We start from the raw sequence: 26,585 nt of genomic DNA on the forward strand, positions 1-26,585 counted from the left end.
CCTTGCCGCCCCTCGCCCCTGCCTCTCCTCAGGGACGGCGCCTCAGCCTTGCGCCCCTCACCCCTGCGTTGTTGCGCGGGGCGGCCCCGCCGCTGCCGCTGTGGCGGCTGTCGCCCAGCGCGGAGCCGCGGGCGGCGGCGGGAGGGCGGGCTGCGGGGCGGGCGGTGCGCGGTGGCCGGCAGCGCTGCGCCCCGATAGGCGGCGGCGGGCCGTGCTGGTGCGGCCGCTGCCGGTGCTAGTGCTGGCGCGGAGCCGCTGAAGCCCGGCGGAGGGGCTCGCGGGCTCTCGCACGCAGCGGCGGAGAGCTTCGCGTCGAGCGGAGCCAGCGGGGAGGAGGAGAAGGAGGAGGAGAGGAGGAGGAGGAGGAGGAAGGGGAGGGGGGATCTTCTCGGCGAGGATGCCCGGAGCGGCTGCAGGGACGGCGGCGACAGGAGCAGGCTCGTCAGGAGCGGCAGCAGCGGGGATGCTCCCAGCTCAGGAGGCGGCCAAGATCTACCACACCAACTACGTGCGGAACTCGCGGGCCATCGGCGTGCTCTGGGCCATCTTCACCATCTGCTTTGCCATCGTCAACGTGGTGTGTTTCATCCAGCCTTACTGGATCGGGGACGGCGTGGACACCCCGCAGGCGGGCTACTTCGGGCTCTTCCACTACTGCATCGGCAACGGCTTCAGCCGGGAACTCACCTGCCGGGGCAGCTTCACGGACTTCTCCAGCCTGCCCTCGGGAGCCTTCAAAGCCGCTTCCTTCTTCATCGGGCTCTCGATGATGCTCATCATCGCCTGCATCGTCTGCTTCATCCTCTTCTTCTTCTGCAACACAGCCACCGTCTACAAGATCTGTGCCTGGATGCAGCTGACCTCGGGTGAGTGGAAGCAGCGGCTCCGTGGAGGGGGGCTCGGAGCCGCTCTGCCCTGCCCTGCCCGGCACTGCCCAGGCTGGCCCCACGGGGGTACAGGCGGCGCTGGGGAAACTTGCGGCCGCCCGAGCCGGCAGGGGACAGGGAGAGCGGCGGGGCGGGGGGCGCGTTCCGGGGTGCCCCGCCGGGGCGGTGATGCTGGGGGGGAGCGAGGAGCACCATTGGCGTTGAGGAGCGGTGCCTGTCCCCGCCCCCCCACCCGCGGGGGTATCGGGCGTGGGCCAGGCTCAGGCTCAGCCCAAAGCGCCCGAGGAGCTGGGGCACCCGTAGAAATTGTCCGGTTTCGGCCTGCGAACCGACCCGTGCGCATCAAAAGGCCCCGGGGAGGGCTGGCGGGCAGCGGCAGCCCCACGTTGTCTTCCAGCGCTTGGGCTGGAGCTTAAAGGTGACGAGAAAATGGCAGTGGGGGCCGTGCGGACGCTTCGAGCAGGTGATGGTGGGTGAAGGAAACTGCCAGCCTGTTGAAGGTTAGCGCTGAGCCCAGGTTTCCACCTGGTCAAGGCAGAGCCCACTTCGGTTCAATGGGAGGGCATGGAGAGGTCTTTTGCTGGCCAACTGGAAGGGCAGGTGAGGTCACTGGAATTTACATGCATGAGTTTTGGCTGGGGTCTGTTCCCCCACTTCACAGGGACTTTTTTCATCTGCGCATTATGAGTTTAAAGAAAACAAAATTCATTTCAGTTTCTGGTTTTGACTCGAAGGTTTCCTGATTTCATTTGCCTTTCCCCATCACATCTAGTGTCTCCCTGGGGGAAGCTGATGATGAGGAAGAGGGAGAACACCAGGACATCCCTTTTTGCATTTCCAACACAGCTTTCCTTTTGAGTTAGTACAGAACTGGTGATTTGTGTGCAGCTGGGAGACAGAGGAGGAGAAAAGAATTGTCTGTAGACTTGAGATAGTAATAAAATCAGCTGTAGTGTGATAGAAAATATTAATTCTTCAATAATTTGGGAAAAAAAAAGAAGTCTAATATCAAATCATACCTTCTACTTGTCCTCATGATAAAACCCTGACATTGAGAAGTTTTGGCTTTGTAAGAGCAAGCTGTTTGGGAAACAGCAAAATGTCTCCTGAATAGTCTCACAATCACTTTTTCAGTCCCCTTAATTGACCTACATTCATTTCAGTTTCTGAGCAATAATTCTTCTGAGTTGTTTGCTGAGCAGCTTCAGTGTTCTTCAGTTTGCCACCTAGTCCATGAGGCTTACTGGAAATTTCTGGTTTGTATGAAACAGCTTTAACTGCTTTTCTCTGCGATGCTGTTTTTAAGTGTGTTACATATATTTTCACGCTGTTTCTGTCACTTAAGTTTCTGTATGGTTTCTTTCTTTATCACTTGGGGGTTGATCTGCAGTCACCTGAGGTTCGTAGATTTTTCCCTGACTCCAGCAATAGTAGCTTTGGGCTCTTCATCTCTGCATTGGGAATCCTCTTTGGTGCTGGTGGTTACTTTGTCTGCTGAGTAACATGCATTCTGATATGGTCTTATTCATTGTACGCTGTCCTGTCACTTGGCTCCAGGCAGAATAAACTCTTCCATGTTTGCACCACTGATGTCTTCTCTGCTCCATTAAGGACTTCTGCTTTCAGCTGTCTCCTCTTCTTACGGCTCTGCTAGTTAAAAGTGACATGAATATTCACTGGTTTGGTGTATCCTCAGCCTGGTTTGTTCATGTCCAGTATACAGTGGAACAACGCAATTTCCAAATCCGTTACACCTTCCAACATCAGAGATAATGGTACTTTATTTATATGGTTCCACTGCTTCATGCCAACAGAAGTGCAAGGCAGATAAAAATGAACCAGATTCCTTTACTGCATTTCTGCATGGGTGAAGAATAATGTTTAGAAACCACTGCATGCAGCTGATATACAGGAGCCCAGCCGGTCCACACCATGCTGCACGTGTGCGGGTGTGACACTGAAGATATGTTTTCAGGCAAAATAACACAGAATTTTTATCATCTCCAAAGCTAGTAGAGGCACTGTTGATATTAAAAGTCAACAAAAGAAGTTTTACATCAGCAATGGAATCATTTTTCAGACTGCTTACCTCTAAAATTAAAATATTAGGGGAATACATGTATAGCCAAGTGATTATTGGCCACCTTTTCTGGTTTGTACATGAACGCCCTGCAAGAACTGGAGCAACACTGGTGTTGAAAGAGCCTGACTTTGTTGTTTGCTGAATGTTGTATCTTAATTCAGCATTTACCTGACTCTTCATTTATGTATTAGCCAAAAAAAAAAAAAAAAAGTTTCCTCAAAGGAAGAAAAAGCTATCAGAAAATCCATGTTGGTTTGGGTTGCATCCTTTGAAGAAGAAAGCAAAGGTGGTGGGACAGAAGGAAAACTTAGAATGTGCAGGGCAAGAGAGTTGTAACGAGTTCTGACACCTTTTCTATGAGCTATATGACCTATCTCCATTATTATTTTACTGTTCTGACCATATTAAGTAATAAGCTTAAGATGCTTATCTCACAGATAACAGTATAGTAATATCATCTACATAAGCATATAGATCTGTGTTCAGTTCTCTAAACTTGAAGTTGTAAAATAAAGAAGTATGTGAGTATAGCTTTGATTTTGCTTATTATTAGTAGTGTTAGCATTCAGTTAGATCATATAAGAATACTTCAGATTTATGTTATTTAAATCTCCTTATAAGCCAGTTTTTCGCCATGGGATCGTGCTTGGTTTGGGATTGCAAATAAAAGCTTAGGAGCTAATTTCTTTTAAAAAAGGCTTTGATCACATTCTGTCCTGCATGAGTCATTATAAATTGTCAGCATGATACAGCTCTTGTTTTGAAGAGGTGTTTTTTAAATAAGGAAATGATAAACAGTATCTCGGACACATGCGTTTTCAATCCTTGTTGCTGTCTAATCATGTCTATGACATAATTAAGCAGAAAAATCCTCAGAAAAAAAGCTATTTCCTTTGTGTATGTAAGGCCAGCATACATTTGACTCCCTTATGATTTTGCCATGGCTTAGGCTGCTTTTCTTGGTCCTTGTGCATAATGCTGTAAGGGTGCACTTGATATCTTGAGAGGTAGTGTTGGCAGTCTTGTTCTCCATCCCCTAGCCTCCCCTTCGTCAGTTCAAAATGATACATATGAACACTTACCTGATCTAAACAGCGGCATGAACACAAACACTTGGTGACAGCATTAGAAATGAGGTATTATTGCTCTTTACTGCCCTACATCTAGTTTGCAAGAAACCTCACAAATAAAGATAATGCTTGACATTTATTCCTTTTGTAAGTTAAATAAATTAAAGGTTTCAGTTCTGTCATTGTGACTTTTTTCATTTTCAGACATTTATCATTACTTATTTCTGCATTCAACATTGCAAGTTACAGGAAAGAGAAAAGCAAAGAAAGTGAAAGAAAGGCATAAAAGTGTCCCATGGACAAGTAGAATGAAACCCATGTACATGTTTTTCAGGAGATGCGTGAGTCCATGCCCACAGTAAGAGGACAGTTGAAAAAACACCAACATAAAACCTTGTACTTTGTCAAACCAGAGGCCCGTCTAGTCCTGTGATGTTGAGCAGTGGTCTGTAATGTGCACCCATGAAGTATCAGAGCAGTAAAAGGACATTTTGCCCTCAGTACTCTCTCTCCTCCAGCGCTTCTGTTCAGGAACTTCTGAGATAACTCCTGGCATTTAAAAGCTTTTGCTGGAATTTCTTTTTTATTACTTTGGTCACTTTTTGAACCTGTGTAAACTTTTAGGGGTTACAGTGCCCCAGAGCAAGGAGTTCCGCAGCTTAATATATGTTGTGTGAAGATTCAGTAGGGATTTTTATGTTTTAAACTTGCCCATTTCATTTGATTTCCCCCACCTCATGTTAGAAGAGGCTGTAAACAGGGGACTCCCAGACACTTTCCCTGTCCTGGTCCTGATTACACCTTTGCTGTATCCCCTCAGCTATCTGCTTTTGAGACCTGATGAATCTTTGGCTTCTTAGTTGTTCCTTAGTTGTTAGGTTTTACCATAAATGTGATTATCCCTGCTGCCCTGCCTACAGCCATGTCCAGTCTACTGTATCCTTTCAGAGGCAGTGGGACCAGAACTACATGCAGTATTCAAGACAGACAAACTAGCCATTTATACAGTGGTATAATACTCTCTCATTCTTTGTTACTTTCCAAGTAATTTCTAATACTCACTTTTTCATTGTTAGTAAACAGTAGACTAATGTTTTCACAAAGCTATCTATTACAACACTAAGATCTCAGTCCTGAAGTAGTAATGGAGCTTGGAGCTTGGAGCTCCATTACCTTGGAGCACATCATTTTGTTAGATATTTTCCCCTCAAAGAAATGACTTCGTATTTGTTTATCTACACTGACTTTAATTTGCCTTTTTATTGCCTAATCACTCAGTATTGTAAAGTCTTTTGTCATAGTCAGCCCTTATCTTAGCTACCCTGAATGAATATCAGCAGCTAAGTTTGTCACCTCACTATTTATCCTGTTTTCCAGCTCATTTATAAATAAGTGAGCAGCTCCCAGGTTCCAGCACAGATCCCTGCAGGACTCCACCATTGACCTCTCTCCACTTGCAAAATTGACAGTATTCTCCTACCATCTGTTTCTAATTATTTATCCTTGCAAGGACATTTATTTTTATCCTCTGGGAGGTTAGTTTTTTCTAAGACTTATGTATGACAGATTCATCAAATGTCTTTTGGAAATCCAACGCGACTTTGTTAATAAAAATTTCCATGGTATGCATTACTTTTTACTTCTTTGGAATTTTGTGGAAAATGACTTAAAATGTATGTGTTGATCCAACCTTACTCCCTTCCTTTCATCACACAAATATGCCGTGTTTGTGCACGTGCTGGCATACTCTGTTGTTGCCTTTCATAGTTCTTACCAATTTATGTGGTACAGGTGCCAGTCTTTCTGTGATTCACCAGGTTTTCCCTGGATCTGTTTTAAACTAGTTTTTAAAACTGGTTTCATATTACTCAGTTGCTAGCTCTTTGGAGCCAAAGCAGCCATAAGGGAGAGGTTATTAGATGTCACAGTTAAAAGTTCATTTGAAACAGGGAACTGTTTCAGAATGAAAAGGTGAAATTCTTCATGGCAGCTGTGTGCTGTGTTGTTTGCCTTTATACTTGAAATCAGTCTGCAGGACCAGGTGACTTTTATATAAGAGTCTTAAAAGGCTTGACCTTGATGCTCTCAGGGCCTTTGTTGCTGCTGTTTGTCAGATGTTGCTACAGGGGTAAATTCCAGAAGGCTAGAAAAAAAAGAAGTCTTGTGCCAGTGTTTGATTAGGGTGTATAGTGAAGTCAGGCAAGGACCTTGTTTGTAGCCTTGGTATCCCTAACAGTTAGTTGGGAGGGTAATATGCATTTATGGCTGCTGAACTTTGCAGTTGGCACAGAAATTGTTTTATAAATTATAGTAAGAATAGCTAATTCCATAGACTGTTTTAGATATCTTAATAATCTGGGCTTGCTTCAACAGCCTGTATTTTTTAGTACACCCAATGCAGTATAAGACTTCTGGGGATCAAAGTGTAGGAGGTGTCCTACTGATGGGAGAATTATGGAAATTATGTGTTATGGAAAACAGTTATTTAGAAGAGAAATTAGAAGCTGTGGTAGATGGGCATCCAAAGTGAGCTCTCGCTGCAGTGCTGCATTTAAGCCTAATGTGGTCCCTAAATATGTATGTGAAAAATGGGACTGTTGTTGCCCACAGCGGTTCCCATTCTGTCCAGGTCAAACATCTGTCAAGACTCCCTTTCAAGTATAAAGTAGAAAGGATTTCAGGACTGATTTAAATAAATTAAAGCAGAAGAACTAAAAAGATGAATTTCCTTGCTATTCAAAAGAAGATTAAAAATTGACAGATTATGGCATATGAGGACCTTCGGGGGGAGATTTCAAGTCATGCAGTGCTCCTTAACTTGACAAATGCTGTGTTTGGAAGCTGAAGTTACACAAATTTGCATTAGCCATGAGGTATATACATTTGTAGCCTGTTAAGTTACATTTGTTAATTATCTTTACAGTGGTTTCTTCTTCACTTGAAGTCTTAACATGAGATTGAGTGCCTCTTTCTAAAAGGCATGGTCTAACTCCCCAGAAGCAAAGGACCTTAACCCACGCTGCTGCCAGCTTTTGTTCCCTCCATGTACCCCGGCTGTAAAGTGAGAGGCACACGGGAGGCCAAAGGGAGAGGAAGGGAAGTCCAGGAACATTGAGCAGGTTTTTGAGCTGGGTTTCAGCATTGATGCTGACTTTAATAAGAGCATTAACACCCCCACCCCATAGCAGGGTGATGTGACTGAGGTCTGTGAGCAGTGGTGGGTATCATATCCCAGGGAGAAAATTCTGAAAACACAGAAATACTGGGGGTTCTGACCATGGTAAAATGCAGATTGCCCTCACGTCTTTGTGAAATGGGGTGCTGGAGCTGTGCATGCAGGCAGGGAGCAGGGAAAGAGCTGAGTGCTCTTCTTGTCAGTGTACTGACTGCCTCATCCAGCCTATAAGGACTCTCCTAATTCAGGAGGGCCTGGTGCAGGTGCCGCTTTTTCCCAGAGGAGAATTCATGCTGCCAATATGATTTTCTCTGTTCAGATCCAGAAGAAAGTTTCCCTTAGGGCTTAAGAGAGATCTTCAGGGCCACCCTCATTCATGACCTGGGAGTATCCCATGGAAGCCTCTGCTCTGCTTCTGTCACGCTGGCTGCGATGAATATTGCTATACTGGTTTGGGAAGTGCTCATGTCCTAATGTGAGTTGGAAGGGTAGCTGGGTAGGTTGGAAAGGTGAAGAACTGAAGGCTTTATCCGGGAGTTGTGTGTGAAAAAAGTGATGGGGGTGTGCAGCCTTTTCAGTGTCATTACATTGTTTGAAGTAAACATTTTCATGTATTTCATGCTTTGGCTATAAAAATGAAAGTAAAAGGTATGTGCTGTGAACAGTGGAAATGAAAGAATGCTGTGCCTCCGACTCCCCCCTCCAAGTCATTACTTTCCCTAAATATCCTGTGGCCACAGTACTGAAAGTCTTCTCCTGCATCGTGTCATCCCTTGCTTTCAGTAGCTAAACTGTCTGACTCCTCACAGGCTCTTCATCTGTGTAGCTGACAGGGACACACCATGTATTATAGCTGTCAGAAAGCTATTTGTATGTTGATTTGATGTCCTCAAGTTGCCACTTAGATTTGTTAAAGAATAAACTATCCCTGTCTTTCCACTGGTGGGAATTTGGGATACTTTCTGCTCTGCCCAGGCACCAGGTTTTTCACAAAACTTGCAGAAGTTTAGTATCTTGGAGCCTTGTGGTATCAGTCAAATGTGCTTGAGATTGGTCATCAGGCTCAAAATGACACAGCAACATCAGTTGCTAAACCTGGCTAAAATGTATCATGTAAGAAGTGTATATCATTTATTTTATGAGTGACTTGAGATTTTGATAGCAAAACTCATTTTTGAAGGATAAAGGTGTTTTGGGAATGGAGAAGACATATTTTATTTTGTTTTAGAGTGTAATAAAAATTTCACCATCTTGTAACTCTCCCAATTGCCTTTTATGAACATCCTGGGGACTGTGGTCCACTGTTTGAAAAACACTAAGATACCAGAATAGTTAGATGTAAAAGGAAATGCATGAAGTTATTCAGGGAATTTGAGGACAAATTTCATTTCATTGGAAATAAAAAAAATGTATGGAGGGAAGAAAGGAGGGGAGAAAGAAACTGGGAGAGAATGTAAATGAGGAGAGTACCACCTATTGAAATGTGAGGAGCTGAGAACTTGAATGCTGTTTGGAAAGAGAAATGGGAGTGGGGTTTGGAAAGCAGCTGGTGTTGGTGCAGCTCTACTTTCTTGTACCTGAAGGGGCTTCACATAAGATATGGCTGCTGCTGAGTTCTTTCCAAAATTCCTTCTGAAAGTTGGTTAAAGAAAATTCCTATATGGGAAAATGAAGCCAGGAAGAGGAGAAATGTGGATATTACCAGCAGTAGAAGTCGCAGAATAAAAGAAGGCTAGATTTCAAACACTAAGGTTATTTTACCTTTTGAGAAGTGAACCTTTTTAGCACTGTGGTATAAACAGCATTAGCTTTGATCTTGCAAACACAAAGACAGCAAACATATCAGAACAGAAAATCTGTGGTGTGATCAGACAGTGTGGACTCAATATTTGAAAACTAACAAGATCTAGCTGTGTGGAATGGCAGGGTCACAGTAGTGAGGCATCACAAAGGGAAAAATAAAAACATTTCTGCTCAGAAATGGTGAAATGAAAACACGAAATGAACAAGCCTGAGAAGTCTGCAGAATTTGATAACATCGGTCGCTATCAGCAGTGTTAAAAATGCAGTGACAGCATGACAGAATGAATAGCTGGAATATGCATTGCTGTGTAGAACAGTGTGCAAATCCCAATTACTAAGAGAGAATTACAGCTAGAATCCTTAAGAAGGGGAATATAATAGACTTCAGGATCTGCCTATTCTAAGAAAGACATTATCTGTCTTCACACTGGCATTCGGAGGTGCAGAAGACTTGAAACAAGCTGGCCTTGGAATGAGAAGGTCGTATGTAACAGGGGAAAAGGTTCCTTTATTTTCTTCTTGAGAAGACAGATGCAAATTTATGAATTTCATTGATTTTAAAAGGTGGCTGATGGCCTCTGTGGAGAGCCTCTTTGACACAAGCACATCATGTGCTATTTCGGAGAATATTATTCAATCAAGTAATTGAGACTGCATCAGAAGAAGAGAGCTGCCGAATAAATGGTTTGAAATAAATTATTACAAACAGTTGATGAGTTGTCACACATTCCACTTATTTGTCTGGTTATCTTTCAGATAGGAAAAATTTATAGAGAAGAAAGCTAGACATGCTGTACTTGGAAGGTCAAAGACAAATATTCTGAGTTGAGAGGTTTAAAAAATGCTACTTCTGAAACCTAGACAGGTTCTTTTGTTTACTGCTAAAAGTCAAAAGTCATGCACCTTACTTGTAGAAGTTCATTGGATAAGGTGAGTGATCTCCTGTGATTAACATAACCAGAATGTGACTGGTACTGCCATGGTAGACTGTACCTCTGCAACCTCCACCCTACAGTACTTTATTTGTCATGATGAACTTTATGTGCAGCTAAAGTGTGAGTAAAATAGGACAAGGTCTCTTAAGATCAGGGAAGATTTTAGCAGGAAGGAGAGGAGGGCTGGCCATAAGCAGTGTATTTTCCTCTTGTCTGACCTCCTGCCTCTTCCTCTGCAATAGCAGGCTTCTGGAGTGGCTGCAGAAAAGCAAATGCTCCTCTGCTCTTTGTAACACAGAGTCTCTTGATGGGGACAAGGGGAGTCTTGAAGAGGGTTGTTTTGTGGCAGCCCAGATCATAGAATCATAGAATCATAGAATAGTTAGGGTTGGAAAGGACTTTAAGATCACCTAGTTCCACCCTGCCTGCTATGGGCAGGGATACCTCACATTATACCATGTCACGCAAGGCTGTGTGCAACCTGGCCTTGAACACTGCCAGGGATGGGGCAGCTACAGCTTCTTTGGGCAACCCATTCCAGTGCCTCACCACCCTGACAGGAAAGAATTTCTTCCTTATATCCAATCTAAACTTCACCTGTTTAAGTTTTAATCCATTACCCCTTGTCCTGTCACTACAGTCCCTGATGAATTGGCCCTCTCTGGCATCCTTGTAGGCCCCCTTCAGATACTGGAAGGCTGCTATGAGGTCTCCACGTGGCCTTCTCTTCTCCAGGCTGAACAGCCCGAACTTTCTTAGCCTGTCTTCATACGGGAGGTGCTCCAGCCCCCTGATCATCCTTGTGGTGTCCTCTGGATTTGCTCATGTCCTTCTTATGTTAAGGGCACCAGAACTACACACAGGACTCCAGGCGAGGTCTCACAAGAGCAGGGGGGCAGGATTACAGATGACAGCATCTGTAGGCCTGAAATGCCTACATAAATGATCTTGTGCTTCTTGGAGACTAATAATCTTCAAAGTTAGGCTCAGACATTTCTGTTTCAAGTTATCTCCTCAGCTTGCCAGGGCCCAATAGAGGGATGTGGTGTCTCTGCTTGTACCTGCAAATTAAGCGTGCCCAAAACTACCCTCTGGTACAGTCAGCTGGCACACTGGCCAGTGTCCATACTATTGCATTTTTTTTACCATTTAAAACTGGGTCACCAGACTCATACTGCCTATTGGGACCCATTCCTGGCATGTCCTAACTTGCAAACTGTGCCCTGGCGATATTTTGGAAGATGGTTATTTTGGAACAGACTAAAACCACTCCTGTGACACATGCTGTGGGACAATTCTAACGATTTAATAGTGTTGAGTTTCAGTACATGGGAATACTCCCTGGCACTGCTTCATTTTAGCTGTTTACATAACCAACATGTAGCAAAGTCTCAAAATGAGGCGCTCCAGAATTATCTGTGCAGGAAAGTTAAGGTGATGTGGGATTTAGTCCTTTAATTTAAACTAGTCTATAACTGGAAGTGCCATTGTATTAATTTCTGATTTTATTTGTTTAAATTAACAATAAAAAATCTGGATGAAAAATTTGCATGAAGTGTAATTAGCTTTGAAACTAGACTTAGCAATGACCTTGAAAAAGAAAGATGTTTGCAACCTTTGGCAAGAGGAAGAAGTGATCAAAAACATAGGACGAGCTACAAAAAGTGTTTTTCACATACAGATTGTGGGAGAATGTTACCCATGAGCCTAAGAATCATAAATAAATCTTCTCTCTGATGCAGACTGTATGTTTCAAAATCAGATTTCCCCCCGATATCTTCAGCTTGGCTAGTACCTCTTTGAAGACTATAAAACTGTTGTGCATTGAGTCTTTACTTGAGAGATGTTCAGTGTAGCTTCACAAAGGGTTAAATTCAAAGTGTTAAGATTAATTCCATGAGAGAAGTCTTAGACTTTCCATGAAATGAAGTTATTAATCCTTGTAGCTTTATGTTCCGCTAAAGAAAGTTAATTATTACTTAGTTGCTGTGTCTTAGTATTTAGCCTTCCTATTACTGGTGAAGTTATATTAGAACATCAGTAAAATAAAAAGCTTGAAATTGCAATTCATGGTCATTATACTAGGAAAATAGAGTCTAAAATAGTCCAAACTTGCTGATGGCTCACCAGCCACAATTGCTTGCATTTGCTTCATGTCAGGCATTTGTATTTGATCAGATTCATCATTTAGTGTGGCATCATCACCTGGCTCATCAACAGTCACTTCCAAGTTGCCACTTCACTGATGTCAGCCTTGAGGAGTGAGGTGATGGTAGTAAGGACTCACTGGTGCGCTGGAAAGCCATGCAGCTGAGGATGGATAACAAGGAGTGAAGCGAGGACCTTGGTGTATCTGTTCACCAAAGAATGGCAATGGGATGTCAGTGTAATGTGACTGTGGAGAGGGTATACATGATCATGTATTTTTTAAGTATTTCCAGATGATTTAGGGCAATGTTAGCGTCATTACGTGATGCACTATGATATTTCTTGTGGGATTCTGGACACCGATGTCCAGTTCTGCCTGAGACAGCAATAGCTGCTAAAAGGAAAACAAGTGAGTGGTGACATTTCTTGCAAGGAGAAAACCAGGGAAGCCCTGGTTAGTCTAATGTAGAAAAAGGAAGGTTGATAAAATGTCCATGATTGCTGTCTAAAAACTCATGGGAAGGGATGAAAAACAAGAGGAAAGGGAAAAAAAAAATTTAAGCCAGTGATTTTCACTTTGATTTGATTTGATTTTCGTTTGGAAAATGTGTAGTTTTCCAAAGATGATGGTACATGCTCTGTAGCATTGTTAGAGCAAATTGAAGCTTGTTAGGCCTACTCAGAAGTAGTAGTCTCAGAAGTAGTTTATGAGCCCATGGATCCTAGAGTGAAAACTAAAAATTTTAAACTCGTGGCTGACAGTGGGATAAGAACAAATGGGTATTATCTACATATAAATCACTTCAGCCTGGAAATTTAAAGAAGGTTTCTAACTATTAGAGCAGCAAGGTTCTGCAACAGCTTTCTAAAGGGAGGAGATTTTGTAAAGTACTGAGCTGTACACTGGAAACAGATGAATGTCTGACAGATTACAGAATGTTTGTAACAGCATGACTTGTTCCCCTCTTTCCCATTTCTCAGAACTAATTCATCTGAGTGAATGCTGTTTTCTATTTTACTCCCATTTTTTCCCCCTTTTTTTTTATACAGTATCAATCCTATCTCAGTGCCTTCTAGGATTAGAAACAGACAGTGACTAAGATCTGTAGATCTGTCCAGTGGGGCTCCACTCCTGCCTGGCATGCTGACCAAACAAGCAAGGGTTTTCCTTAAATTCCCAGCAAAACTGTAAAACAGTGTCAACAACAGCTGCTTCAGGAATGTGCTTTACAGTTTGTAGTCAACATTTTCATGTAACTTGGGTATTTAATTGCGTTTAAGAAAATTTAATGTATGTCAGCTAACTACGGATGCTTAAAAGTTAAAGTAGTTGAAAAATGCATCTTTAAAATACTGAAAAATACCAGGTTTTAGGGAAAATAATTTACAAATTATCAGTTTTATAACTCAGGTCTAGTTTTGCTGAGGATCTTTTCTTGAGAAGTTGTCCCTTGTTACCTTTTCATGCACCTAATTATTTTATGATGCCATGCTGCTATGTAAATGATCTTCCTAAATAGCTAAGAAACACATAAAATCTCTTAATCTTTTTGAAGATGATCATGTTGACATGCCACTGGATGCTTCATTGTTTGTGTGAATAGGTTTGTGTTGAATGCATTGGATATTGTAGAAAGAAAGGGCTTATCAAGTGGTCCTTGCTCATGCAGGACAGAAAGTGGAGCAACGCTGAGTTCTCTGGTCAGTCCTTGCTGCCTTCTTTCCTGCCTCCTGTGGCAGCTTGAGAGGGAGAGGAGGGAGCAGTTTGTCAATGGGATAAACAAGTGTTCAGTGCATCAAACAACTGTATATAAGTCACACCCTGAGCTTCAAATGACACTCTTTTGATCTTGTGCATTGCATGCAGTGTGCATACTTAAAAACATCTGTCTGGGATTTTATACCCTTAGGGATAGATCTGCAGATACAAGTATCTGGGTTCAAATTTAGCCTTACTGACTTCAGTGCATGTCTGTGTGAACCTAAGATGGTATATTTAATAGCTGAGTGTTCAACATATAGCACAACATTTTGTTTAGTTTTAGTTGTTTGGTATGTTGGAGGAATCATGCCGAGGCAGAACTGAGGTTGACTGGGAAATTTTAACTGCATTTTTGTCTCTTCCCAAGAGGTGTAATTATTTTTATTCCCTGAGGTTGCTTCTTCCCAAATCACATCTGAACCAAATGCAAAACATGCTTCTACAGACAGCTCCATTTTACTTTGTTACAGCAGGTGCTGTGTAAGCATAGATACAACAGCAGGGATGTGCCAGAGAACATGCCGTGAAATACCTGACTACACAGCTGGCTTAGCTGGTCAGACTGCAGTAGGATGGTATCGCCATTGGCCTTGGCAGACTTATCGTGGCTCTGACAAGGCCAATCAAGTGTTCTGCAGTGAATCCAGGAGTGTTCAGGGTCTTAGGATATGATGTCACTCTGTGGAGGCTGACCCATCAAGCAGTTGCCTCCATCTAGGTGTCCATGGTTAAAATGCTTCAAGGATCCTGTCTGACATCTAACTGCTTTTCCAGAAGCACACAGGTCTTCTACAGGTTCTCTGTCATCTACACATGGATATCTCATAAGCAGTAAAACAGCATTCAGTGGCATTAGGTGCCAATGTGCTGGCAAGTGAATCAAACCCTTGCTTCTACTCTTTAACTTGCCTATAGAACACATTCATTCATGTTTCTCAGTCTGGAGCTGAATCCCGCCCACTGTGGTTATGAATCCAGCCTGATCTCAAGCACCTTACTGGCCCTGGATATGAGCTGTTCTGGAAAGAGACAGCATGCGTGGGTGGCATGGCTGTTCTGTCATCTGGAGAAGCCTTCAGCGATGCTGGAGTTGACTGAGTGCCTGTACAGCCAGCTGAAACTGCCTGCCTTGGCCAGTGGTCTGCCACAGAGCATTGATGGGGCTGACTGTAAGGGTGTTTTAGTTTTGGTGAGTGCCTTTTTAAAGTTAATCTTCCAGTTGTCCTAACTTACTATAATTTGATTCACATTGTGTAGTAGTCTTGGGATATGCAAACTGTTGCTTTCTAAACAGATTGAACCAGATGTCCTTCAGGATTACACCTGATGTACTTGGACCACAAATGCGTGTGCCTTCTACTGGACCAGACTATGGCTGGTCCAGAGTAAAACCTCATATGTTGTGAATATTAGGTCCTAAGTGCTGTTTCACTTTTTAGATCCATTTTGTTGCAATACGCAACTTGCTAATGTAGATACAGGCTTTTATATATTGTATTTTATTAAATTAGGCTTGCCTGTCTCTTGGATTTATAAAGTTGAGTTTAGGGTGATTAAACAAGTATTCTGTTCTAAGTTAGCATTATACTGTCAATCATAGTTCCTTCTCAATGTGTTTTTGCAGGGATTAAAATAAAGCCACAGTGTCATAAATGCAGGCATCAGAAATATGATAAAGGAATTTGAATTACCTGATGCTGAAGGAGATTAGTGGATACTGTATGAAGAGCTGCAAAATAGGTTTTGACAATTGCTAAACAAAGCAGTTGTTATTTATTGCTTCCATTTAACATAGCATGACTAAAAGTTAAGTTCTAATCATGTAAGTGAATGCCTCATCTCTCCTGAGCTTCAGACATACCTGTGAAAGAGGAATAAATGCAGGTGGTAATGCGTACCTAACATCATTTTCTGAAAAATTTTAATAGTCTGAAATGAAATTGCATTTATATTTTTTATATAGGTTCTGCAGTGCCTCCGTGTTTGATGCTGTATCCTCAACAGACATCGTGATTGATAGGTCATTAATTTGTATGTGTATTTAGCCAGTTGAGAATAGGAACAAGGAAAGTAGTTGTAAATGAATGTTTTCTTTTGTTCTGTAAAATAATGTGTTTAAATTGTGATTTCTCAAGCTGTTTTGGAGTACAGTATGGTATTATTATGCTGATCTGGAATCTGTTTGTGTCACTGAAAAACTGCCTGTTTGTTTCAACAGAATCCATCATTTGGGCAAAGGGTTAAGCGCATGCTTTGATGGGTTGGAAATATGTTTTAAATGTTTGGCTTAATTGAAATCCAGAAAAAGTACTCAGACACTTGAGGTTACGAGTGTCAATCAAATATTTCCTGTATATTCTTTTCCATTATTTATACAAATATGTGAATTATAATAAATAATGAGGCAGCAGATCCATACCAGAAAACTAAAGGGTTAACTTCTAAGTACCATTCAGCAATCCAGACTTGTTACTGAGCAGTCTTACTCTTGCAAATAATCCTATTGTGTCTATGCCATTCAGTATACAGAGGTGCTATTAATTCTTCTATTATACCCAGTTAAGTCTTTTCATTGCTACATGGTCATTTCGTACATAACATGGCTAGCATGGAGTCATATTAGGGTGCAGTAAGGTGGGAGTTAATACATATATTACACTGCTGCAGAGCTTAGTGAAGGTTAGCGTGAGTGAAAGGATTTCATTACTTATAGCTAGTATACCAAATTGTCATGTGTTGTAAAATGTGTAAGTACATAATATCTAAAAAGGTCTACAGCAAGAATTGCCCTAGCAGCAGATTAGGGAGGGAGCCGTAAGATTAGGTATAATATCATTCTTTAGAAAGTACAGAGTAATGTGAGTATGGGGTTAGTGCAGTGTGAGTCAGTCCCCTGAAGAGCGAATAGTAGGATCCAGTTGCTGTCTGGTGGTGTAATCAAAGAACATAGGAGTAAAAGTAAAGTGTTTGTGCAATTAAGATTATGAAGATAAACTGCTACTTAAGCAACTAGACAGGTGGCTGTCAGTAATGCACTTACATTTCTTATCCACCTAAATAATTTAAGCTTCCAAACTTCATAGTTATCCAAAACAATGTGAAACCTTACATTCAGGTTGCTGCCTTCTGTCCCTCCTTCTCTCCCTTTCCTTTGCATTTTGTGTTCCCCCAGCTGAGTGCGAACCCCATAGAGCAGGGTCTGGATTTGATTTGATGTTTGAACAGAGCCCAGCACAAGCTGAATCCTGATTGTGGCCTCCAGCCTTGACTGCTGTACAAATTGCAATGAAAATAATAATTACGGTTTGGATTTTGAGTGGTGTGAGTAGCATGAGCTTGATTAGCTACCCAGTTTGCAAGAGGAGTAACTGTGTACTGAACAGAGCCTGCTGTGCGACCTTAGGTAAGTCATTTCACCTTTCAGAGTTTTCCTGGCTGTAAAATGATAGTGAGATAATTCCCTAAAAGGTGCTCTGCATGGGCTTTTACTGCTGCAGAGAAGTGATTGCATGTGGGTTCTGGATCTGCTTTGTGCAACATAGCCCCTGACCCTTAGAAAAACTCAGAGATCTCTGGGCGATCTTACTAGTAGTCAGTGTAAACAAAGAAAAGTGGTAATTTCCTAGAATAGGAAAAAAGCAAAATTAAACATATTTGTGGATGTACAGCACTGTGAGCAGCCATCTGTAGGACGATAAATAGTGGCATACATATATAAACATACTGGGTTGTCATTCCAAACAACATATTCTGTGTGTTTATCTCTGCATTAATGAGGTACTCAGCTCGGTTTTGACATCTGTCACTTTGCAGTCATGGCAGTGCAGTTCTGAACTTGACAACAAAATTCATGGGGATTATTTAGCCTTTCATTCCGTGCACTGCAAGTACATGTGATGCAACACATTTGGCCAAACCAGGTTTTCCCCTTGGATGAGAAGACCAAAATGACTGTGTAACATAAGCAGATGACATAGCTTGAAATGCATCAGTTCAGGAACCCAAACAAGTACTTGAAGCCCTGATCATCATGGGCAGGCTTGAGAGGACTGCTTTCAGAGGGGGAGAAATGACTGACAGATAAGCAAGATTTAGCTAATCCTATTTATTTGGTCACTCACTTCAGCATTCAGCAGAGTGCTATGCTTCCTTTTTGACTTGCATTTTCTTTCAGGGAAGAACTGCAGCATATCCAGATATATAGCTTATGGCTCATTTACTCACAGTGCCAGTAAGTGCCACCACAGTGATGCTGTTTTGAACTTACATGAGTGACAGATTGTTCAGACCACTGGTTCTCAGCATCCCCAGCACACTGGCATGAAGAATGGTTTTCTGTTGGCAAGAATTGCTGCAGGGAACAGAAGTACAGTTGATACCCAAGGAGTTACCAGAAATACTCAAGCCACATCCTGGACCATGCAGATGAGTGCATTAGCTTTAAGTTCCCACAAGACTTAGCATTGCACTTTTTCCTTCTTCCTGTACATGTTCTGGTTGTTCAGTTATGACTGGTTTGAGTAGATAGCTGGTGGCAGGGAGGAAAGACAGCATGCATAGAGAAGTGGATCTGCTTTTGGAGTGACTTAGAAAAACAGCAGACAGCACTGATTTTCTGCAACTGGCTGGAGAGGGGCAACCTCACCTTCATCAAAAAGACCAAATCTTGGAGACTTTCAGTGCTTTTCACTATAAATCAGAATTTAGTTTAGTTATCAACAAAGAAGAACTTTTTCCTTCTTCACTATTGGCTCCATGTACTGAAGTATTTTTCTTAGAAATATATTTGCCCTTTTTGAAAACAGTCTGTGCCACTGAGCCCATTCTTGCATATGGCATGCTTGTGAAGAAATGCAGGTAGCACAGAGTTACAGGAATGGGTAATTATGATTACCCTTGTGCAGTCATGGTTGATGGCTGCCTAAGTGGGTTCCAGTGTAACATTTTAAAAACGAATGGGTAGTCAGTTGTGGTGCATTGCTGCGAGCTGGATTCCTGGTGTGTGAAGAATAGAGAAAAACCTGCAAATTGTCTCCTGGAAAGTCTCAAAGGCTGTTCTTGCTGTGTGTGCTCTGGTTGTCACTTGTGCTTCTGACAGAAAAACTGGTAGGAGCCTGGAAGTAGAGGGGTAATAGTGAAACCCCAGGTAAATAATCCTTTCTATTGTACTACAAGTATATCTGTTTGTTCTCTAATGCTAACACCCCATCTGGGAAGACTTTCCTTCCAAAAAGCACGAAAGCAATAAGAAGATAACAGTTTTCACCCAAGGGTAGTAATCTGGCAAAGATCTGGCTATGGTTCCTGAACTGTGAGTTTTAGTGCTACCTGCAGAGATGGTGGATAGATAATTTTGAGTCTCAAACACTTAGAGAAGTCTGACTTGAGGCACCATTCCAGGAAAGCAGTGTCAAGAAAGATGATTTTATTCTCCAGTGAGTTTTTGGGTGGTACATACCTTGTGCACTGAGAACCCTTGATAGGTTAATTCTTGAGCCACGTTTTGTTGAAACCGCTGTTCCAAAGCCAGAGAATGTTTCTGGCTGGGGGAAAAAACATTCCATAGTGTTGGCAGCAAATTTTATGACATATTGGGTGATGTCATTAAGGGAGCTGTTAGCAATCTGTCATTCAAGGAACGGCTTTGGTTAGTCCAATGTAAGGCAGGTGATTTAATTCCATGTCTGCTTGGATTTCTCCTATATGATCAGTGGAGACCCAGGAGAATTAGGAGGCACAGCATGATACTTGCCTGATAGCTGCCATTTCCAATTTATGGTCTAAAATGCATGAGAATGAAGTGTTCATGCCCATAGGAACTCATGAGGGCTTGTTACAGTGTGCTCCCCCAGTTCATTTAGCTATGGTGACTGCACAGGGTAAGCACTCATGCACAAGGGGTAACTGGGATGACTTCAGCATCTAGCTCAGGTTATGCAAACATAGTTGCTGAAAGATGGCCGGGGTGAGAGAACTCCGCAGGAGTGTACATGAAGGAAGTTCTTCCTGGTGGAGGGCTGGCGGCACATTAACCCAGCTTATGCTCATCCCCTGAAGTTTACAGTGACTGTTACAGCTCTGTATAAGCCTTCATTTCATCTCCAGGGGCCTGATCTTGTCATCTGTGAGTTTTCACATCATGTGGGGAAGTGAAGGTATGGGTGTCCTATAGGGAGGACAGCTTACTAGAAGTGAAAGCAGGGCATGTTCTTATATTTCCTCTTTGAAAGCGCTTTACCTCTTTAGTGCAATATTCTGTTTCTGCTGGTTACTAGTGTTTTAAGTCAGAGAACATAACAGCAGAAGATTGTCCCAAATTGTGGTTTGGACGTGCTGCATAGCACATCCAGCCTCCTCCTGCTTTTGCAGAAAGCTGATTTGGTTCCATCAGGAACCAAGCTGGTCCCGATCCCTGCAGGGTGCAGAACACTATGCTGTGATGCTGGTGTGGAGATACAGGCTGATAGTTCCAGTTTGTTGCCAAAGAATGTGGAAAGCAGAAACACCAGTTGCTTCAGGAAAGGATTAGACAATTAAGAGAGAAGAGATCCAGCGATGGCTATTGAATTTATTGGACTGCATGTTAGTCACTGATTCACCCTCTGGGGAGCAGACTGGTAGGAGTAAGGAAGGTGTGATAAGGGAAGGACACTTCATATTCATCTGTCTTCCAAATGTCTGATTCTGTCTGCTGTTGGGAATGTCACTCCAGGTTAGATGAACCTTTAGTGCCACCAAATGTATTTGTTGTTGCCTATTAATTGCTCCTTTGCAGGTAGGTTTAACAGAGATTATTTGTTCTTTCTGTGAGCCATGGCATATTCCAGCATGAAGTGCCAGTCAGAGGATTGCCTGACCATAAGCATCCTGGCTTGAATCTTGAAAGTGTTTTAGGAGTCTTTTTCTCTTCATAAAATAAATTCACAGATCTACAGCCTTTAAAGCCGAACAGGTCCATTCGTCAGCTTTACCTGGATAACACACCCCACAGAGTTCTACCAAGCTCTTGCTCTACAGAGCCCAAGTATGCTAATATTTGTTCCTTTACTCTGCTAGAAACTGTAATGAGGTGCAGTGAGTGTTTGCTGCCAAAGTCAGAATCATTTTTTTCCCTTCCCAGGAGATGGCTACTGAGTTTATCTTCTCCAGATACCCAATGATTTAAAAAATACAGTTGTGGCTGATTTAGTAAATGGCTTGTGCATATCATCTGTGAATGAAAAAGTATCCTAAAGTAGGAGTAGTATCTAACAGTATGTAGTTAGCATTTATATGGTGGCTTTCAACCAACTATTTCCGAATATTTTGTACAGAAGGATTGGCATGATTATCACTTTCCCAGTTTTTTTTCAGTCTCAGCAACTGAGGACAAAACAGTTTGCTGTCTGCCCGTTCTTGTGTTGTACATCAGTAACAGAGCCCAGAATAGAATCTGGCCACTTCTTATGCTCTGTTGTTGTCTGGGTCTAATCAAACTTGTACAATTCAGACACAGCCTTTTATAGGGCCAGTGGTTCTGCAAGTGGTTGAGCTTGAAAGGACTGGAGGACCATAGCTTCAGTGACTCAACTGCCATGGCAGATAAGCCCTTTGAAATGCAGCTGAGTCAACTAACCATGAGTCGTCATGAGTCAAGACCCTCTCAAATCAAAAGTCTGCATAAAACCTCCAATATCACAAAACCCAACTACATTTTGTAAGGACTAATTTCCATTTAGAGTCATACTCTTTCAGATACACATTTCTAGAGTTTGGTCTACAACTCCGAAGGTTCACGTGACATTCTTGTGTACTCATAGTTCTCCAATGACTGTCTCTTTGATAAATTGCAAAATATCTGAGATAGTTGGTGAAACTGAGGTGAGCAATACTGGGGACAAAATAACAAAGACTAGAAACTGCAGGATGAGCATCAGTGGCAAACAATTCCAAAGGTACTTTTCTAGGAAGGAAGAATGTTTTTTGACCTAAGTGGGAAAACTGGCTAGTGAGACACAAATGTGGAAATGTGGGTAAGATGGTAGGGCTGAATGATAATCCTATCTGAAAAAAAGGGTTTATGTGGAGGACAGAAAAATGGCAGAAAGGGTAAATGTGTCTATGGTAGCATTTATGGCAGTTAAGTGCTAGCATGGAGGGGAGTGTTAGAAAGTGGAAGAACCCGTGTCCAAGAGAGATAAAATGGGCTATGCAATGATTGTAAAAGCAAAGTTTAGTACAAAAAACCCCAACTTTTGTAGGTTTTTAAAATCTTAATTGTGTAATTTCTAGTAAGCTTCAAGGCTTACATCCTTATCATGAAATTCCTCTAAGCAGGAATTTAAAGAAGAAAAAGAAAAGGCAGAATGAGATTTTGAGTTTCCAAAAATAGTTTGCCCAGAGTGGAGGCTTTTTCTTCTCCTCCTGATTGCAAGAGAAAGCACTCTGCAGTGTTTTATTGAAGAACAAGAGTTACTGAGTAAAAGAATAATTGATAAGTGATTTTTCTCCCTTTCTATTCTCTAAGCTGGATTGTGTTGTGCTGTGTAGATGAAATATTCACGACGGCACTGACCCCTTTCTTGTGCAATTTGTCCAATGTTTACTTAGAGATGTTCAGAAGTAGTGGAGCAGAAAATCCCTTGCTACAGCCAGAATTTGCTGGGGATTACTCTTCACACTGGTGTATGTTGGAGGAGATTCACTGGATGAAGTGATGAAATGGCTGTACGGCTTCCAGACTAGAAATCTTTTGTGAGTGTGATCCAGGATCTGGCCAAACACCCTGACCAAGGATGGGAAGCTGTGTTCTATTTTTATGAAAGGAATGAAGATGCAGAAGATGTTGAATGGTTCTTTCAAGCATGCACATTTGAGCTTCTGTTTAATGACAGAAGTGAAGACAGTGCTGCCCCTTTGCTTTTCGATTCCTATGAGGGACACATTTGGTGTTGACTGGGGTTCCCCATTTCCTGAAGTAGTGCTGAGTATTTGCTGGTGCATTGCATTTGACAGGGCTGATTTTGCTGCATTGCCATTGTGAGGGGCATTCCTAAGCATGGGGCAGTTAACTGAACTTTCAGTATAAACCTATGTAGAGTGACCAAGGGATTTGTGTTCTCTCTTTTGATAAATGGCCAATTTTGCTATAACTCAGCCTTGGGAGCTCATTAGAGCAGTGACTTCTCCTGGTTTCTGAGAAGCACATGCTTGTTTTTGTGTACTCAGAGTCATACTTCAAGGGAAACAGCAGCCAGAACACTTAATTACTTACTAACTTCTCCTGCCTTCGTAGCCTGTCTCTATTACTGTATTGTCACCTTTTGCTCATTACAGACAGCTGACAATGGCTGACAGCATAGCAGGGGCAACCTGCAGCATGAGCGAGCCCCCTTCCTGCTCTGTTTTGTGTGGGATGTGCTGCAATGGCCACCTCGCTCCATCACTGGTGTTCTGGGAGCTGGAAACAGCCCAGCATTACCCCTTCCAGCCTAAGCAGCTGTGTCAGAAAGGCAGTGAGGACAGCATCTCATATCCTGCTTCCTCCCCAAAATTCTGTTGTGTTCTCTCATGCCATTTTTATTCCTCTGTAGAAGCCTTCCCAAAATGTCTTGTCTGTCTTTTGACTCTGTTCTGCCAATTGGTCAAAAGGATTTGTGACAAACACCCGAGGGGGATGAATTAGCACTAGTTACAGGAACTTCCTGCCTGTCAGGATAAAGAATGTTTTCTGAGGGGAAGGGTACCCTTTTGGTGATGGTGGAGGTCAGGGAAGCTTTCAGTCATAGGCTTGCATCTGCCCTGCACTCCTTCTGGGACCGTAGGCAAGTAATGTTCTAAATTTCACTTCTTACGGTCAGCCAACGAGCAGAAGGTGTTACTCTGGCAAACTCTCCGTTATGCCAGGTAGAGTGGAGGTTGTTGAGATAAGCTGGATGACGCAAAAATACACATGGTATAAAACATGCAAATAGGGCAGTAGGAACATGCGCGTGGAGGAAATGCAGGCCTCTGATGTTGTTGGTTGCATGGTGGAGCCATCCCTAGGCAATCTCAGGGTAAGCACATAGAGCATGGTGCTGTGTGAATCCAGCTGTACTGTTCCCTTTGTGGGATACCAATGGTATGCAGAAGGCATCCAGTTGGAATCTGAGACCTGTTGTGCTGAGCTCTGTCCAGGAGGAGGTATGGAGAGACCACTGTGTCCCCAAAAGTTCCATGTTCAGATCAGGCAAGGCAGGAAGGGAAGTAGTGGCAGAGGGAGTAGAGGTGACTTTAGCACAGTGCCCTGGAGAGACAGGAACACAGTCTCCATCTCCTGACCTGTGTTCCTGCCCCAGCCACTAAGCACCACTGGATGAAAGTGGTCTTGGAAGGGCTTTTCGGGCTAATGTTCATGGACTGAGCTGAGGTGTTTGTAAAGAATGTTGTACCAAACTTTGCTGAGAGGTATTAGTGGTAATAACATACCATCTTGCTCGACATTTCTTATCGCTTGGTCTCTATGTAACTATAGCGCAGCTTGTCTCTGTGTCTAGTCCATCTCTTCTCCACTGTACTCACACCTGCTAAAAGTTCTTATACTGAATAGCTGCCATAAATATACAGTATCAGCTTTCCTAACCTGGTTAGCTCAGATTTTTTTTCATTATTTGATTATTACAATATCAAAAGGTCTCAGTGCCTTTACAGAGTGATGACTAGAGAATATATTTTTGTGAAAAGGATCTCTTTTTTAGTTAGGAAGCAATTCTAAAAGTGCTTGAAAAATATTTAATGGTATTTATTCTACTCATCTGAGCTAAAAATAGCTAAAGCAATTTGAGTAGGAATGAAAAATCGCTTGCATGTGGAGTTTCAGCTCTAAGTGGAAGGCAACCTACTCTCAGATCAAACAGTGAGGTGAAAGATTTCCTAGTTTAGAATCACAATTTTGATACTTTGCAGAAGTACTTGTTGTGGCTTTGAGCACATCAAACAGTTTCTCCTTTAATGCACCTGTGCAAATTACTTACTACCTAGGTCTGCTGTAGAAATGTGATAGTTAACATTTCTAAAACTGCTTAGTAAACCACGGCATGCTACTTTCTAGTTGAGATGCGCTTTGCTATAACCCATAGCTTCATTTCATGTAAATCACACCACCTTGGTTTGGTTTTCTTGGGAATTATTGTTCGAGAACAACAGGTTAATATGTAACATTCTAAAAGACTGTTTGGGCCTCGGGAAGAAAAAGGTTTCTCACCCCTGCTTTGCTTTGTGATCTGAGAGTCTTGGAGCACTTTGTAAAGGTCCATGAGCTGAGTCTCTTAACCCCAGACAGAGAAGAGCAGCTCTGCTTCTACTTAATGAGGAAGAAACTGAGCCTCAGAGAAACACCAACAGTTAAGACTCAAGAGGTAAGTCTGAAGATGCTGGTTTTCTGAGACTGGGTCAAGGTTGCCTGGGAAAGATCCGACATGACCAGGTTGGTAGCCTATAGCTCTAGTCTCTTAATAACCAGATTACCCCATGCTGTGACTGCCAAACATTCCTCTGAATGGAGCTTCCTGCACAGTTATAGCTGCTTGTACCTGGGAAGATTGACGCTGTATTAGCTAGAACACAGCCAGTGACTCTGACATGAAAATATGGCCTAGATTAACCAAAAATTCACTGCTGTGTTTTCAGTGAGGTATTATTTAGTATTGAATGGCCTTTCCATCATTTTCTTTCCATGACTTATAAATGGAGATGAATCAAGGTTTGTCTAAGGTCACAGTGCTGTGGTGCAGCTGATCTTACAATAAAACTATGTAATGAAAAGCCCATTACCATGAAATCTCTCAAATGACAGTCCTGTCATGTGCAGGCAGGGAGGTGGGAGGACCCCTGTGTAGTGAGTCTGATGCAGGGAGGCTAAAAAAGCAGCATAATGTCTATCTGCAATGCCAGAAGTACCTTACCTTAGCCCAGTGTAAGAGCCTGGAGAATAGTTCAAGACTGTAGTACAAAAGAAGTCCTTTTTTCTGTTGCTAAGACATTGGCTGCTGCTCTTCCAGCTGGTCTGTGTGCTAAGAATCTAGTGCAGAGAGTGAAGTGCCTCTTCTTTCATCTGAAAATTCCATCTTCATTGATTTGCAGAAGCTTTGAACACCTGCTCTGGCCTTCTGGTTAATGCGGCCCATAGTGCTTCTGTGAATTAATTCAGGTTTGAATTAAAGAAAAAAATAGACCCAGGACCCTGGATTCTCCAGCCAGTGCATCAGTTTCCTAGCAAACACATATTTCAAAACTTAATTGTACTAGTTCTACTGCAGTTAGTGCCTCTTTTCCAGTTCCTTTCTAGTTTGAATCTGGGTTGGAAAATACTATTGAATGTGTGGTTTCTCCATTCCCACTAAAGGCTTTGCATAAGCAGGAGGCTGTAAGGAAGGACTTGTTGCAGAAACACTGGAGGATTGAGCAGGGGAGAGTTCACTTTGCTTCATGTAGCTGAGAAGGTATGAGGGAGCAAAGACACCCTGCACAGCATCCTGGGAGCAAAGAGCTCTGAGAATACAGAAGTATTACAGAAGTAAGTACATGCTTACAGTGAGGTGAGCTGGAACTGGAGGTGAAGAAGGAAGCTACATAAGTAGCTTGTCAGCTTAAGATTAGTCAACAGATGAAATGTGCTAGGGAGAAGATGCTTCGTGGTACAGCAACTGCTGGGTGTCTGACCAGGAAACCCAAAGCTCATGGACCTCAGAACCTACTTCCAG

The 26,585-nt window shown here is 42.5% G+C and overlaps 1 protein-coding gene across 4 annotated transcripts in view; it reads left to right on the forward strand.

The window, feature by feature from the left end:
- The first annotated feature begins 236 nt into the window (after positions 1-236).
- The window catches only part of LHFPL3 (LHFPL tetraspan subfamily member 3), a 248,549-nt gene continuing 222,200 nt past the window's right edge, over positions 237-26,585 (forward strand). The window contains exon 1 of one of the 4 annotated variants that reach the window (XM_057417894.1): positions 237-866. In XM_057417894.1, coding sequence (XP_057273877.1) covers positions 398-866 — 469 coding nt within the window. In that variant the 5' untranslated portion in view covers positions 237-397. The remainder of the gene's footprint in view (positions 867-26,585) is intronic. The other 3 variants (XM_057417897.1, XM_057417895.1, XM_057417896.1) reach the window with 3 other exon arrangements.

Source organism: Pezoporus wallicus, unplaced genomic scaffold (assembly GCF_028554395.1).
Source record: "Pezoporus wallicus isolate ANWC-B61680 ecotype Strahan unplaced genomic scaffold, APGP_CSIRO_Pwel_v1 contig_5542, whole genome shotgun sequence".
NCBI lineage: Eukaryota > Metazoa > Chordata > Aves > Psittaciformes > Psittacidae > Pezoporus > Pezoporus wallicus.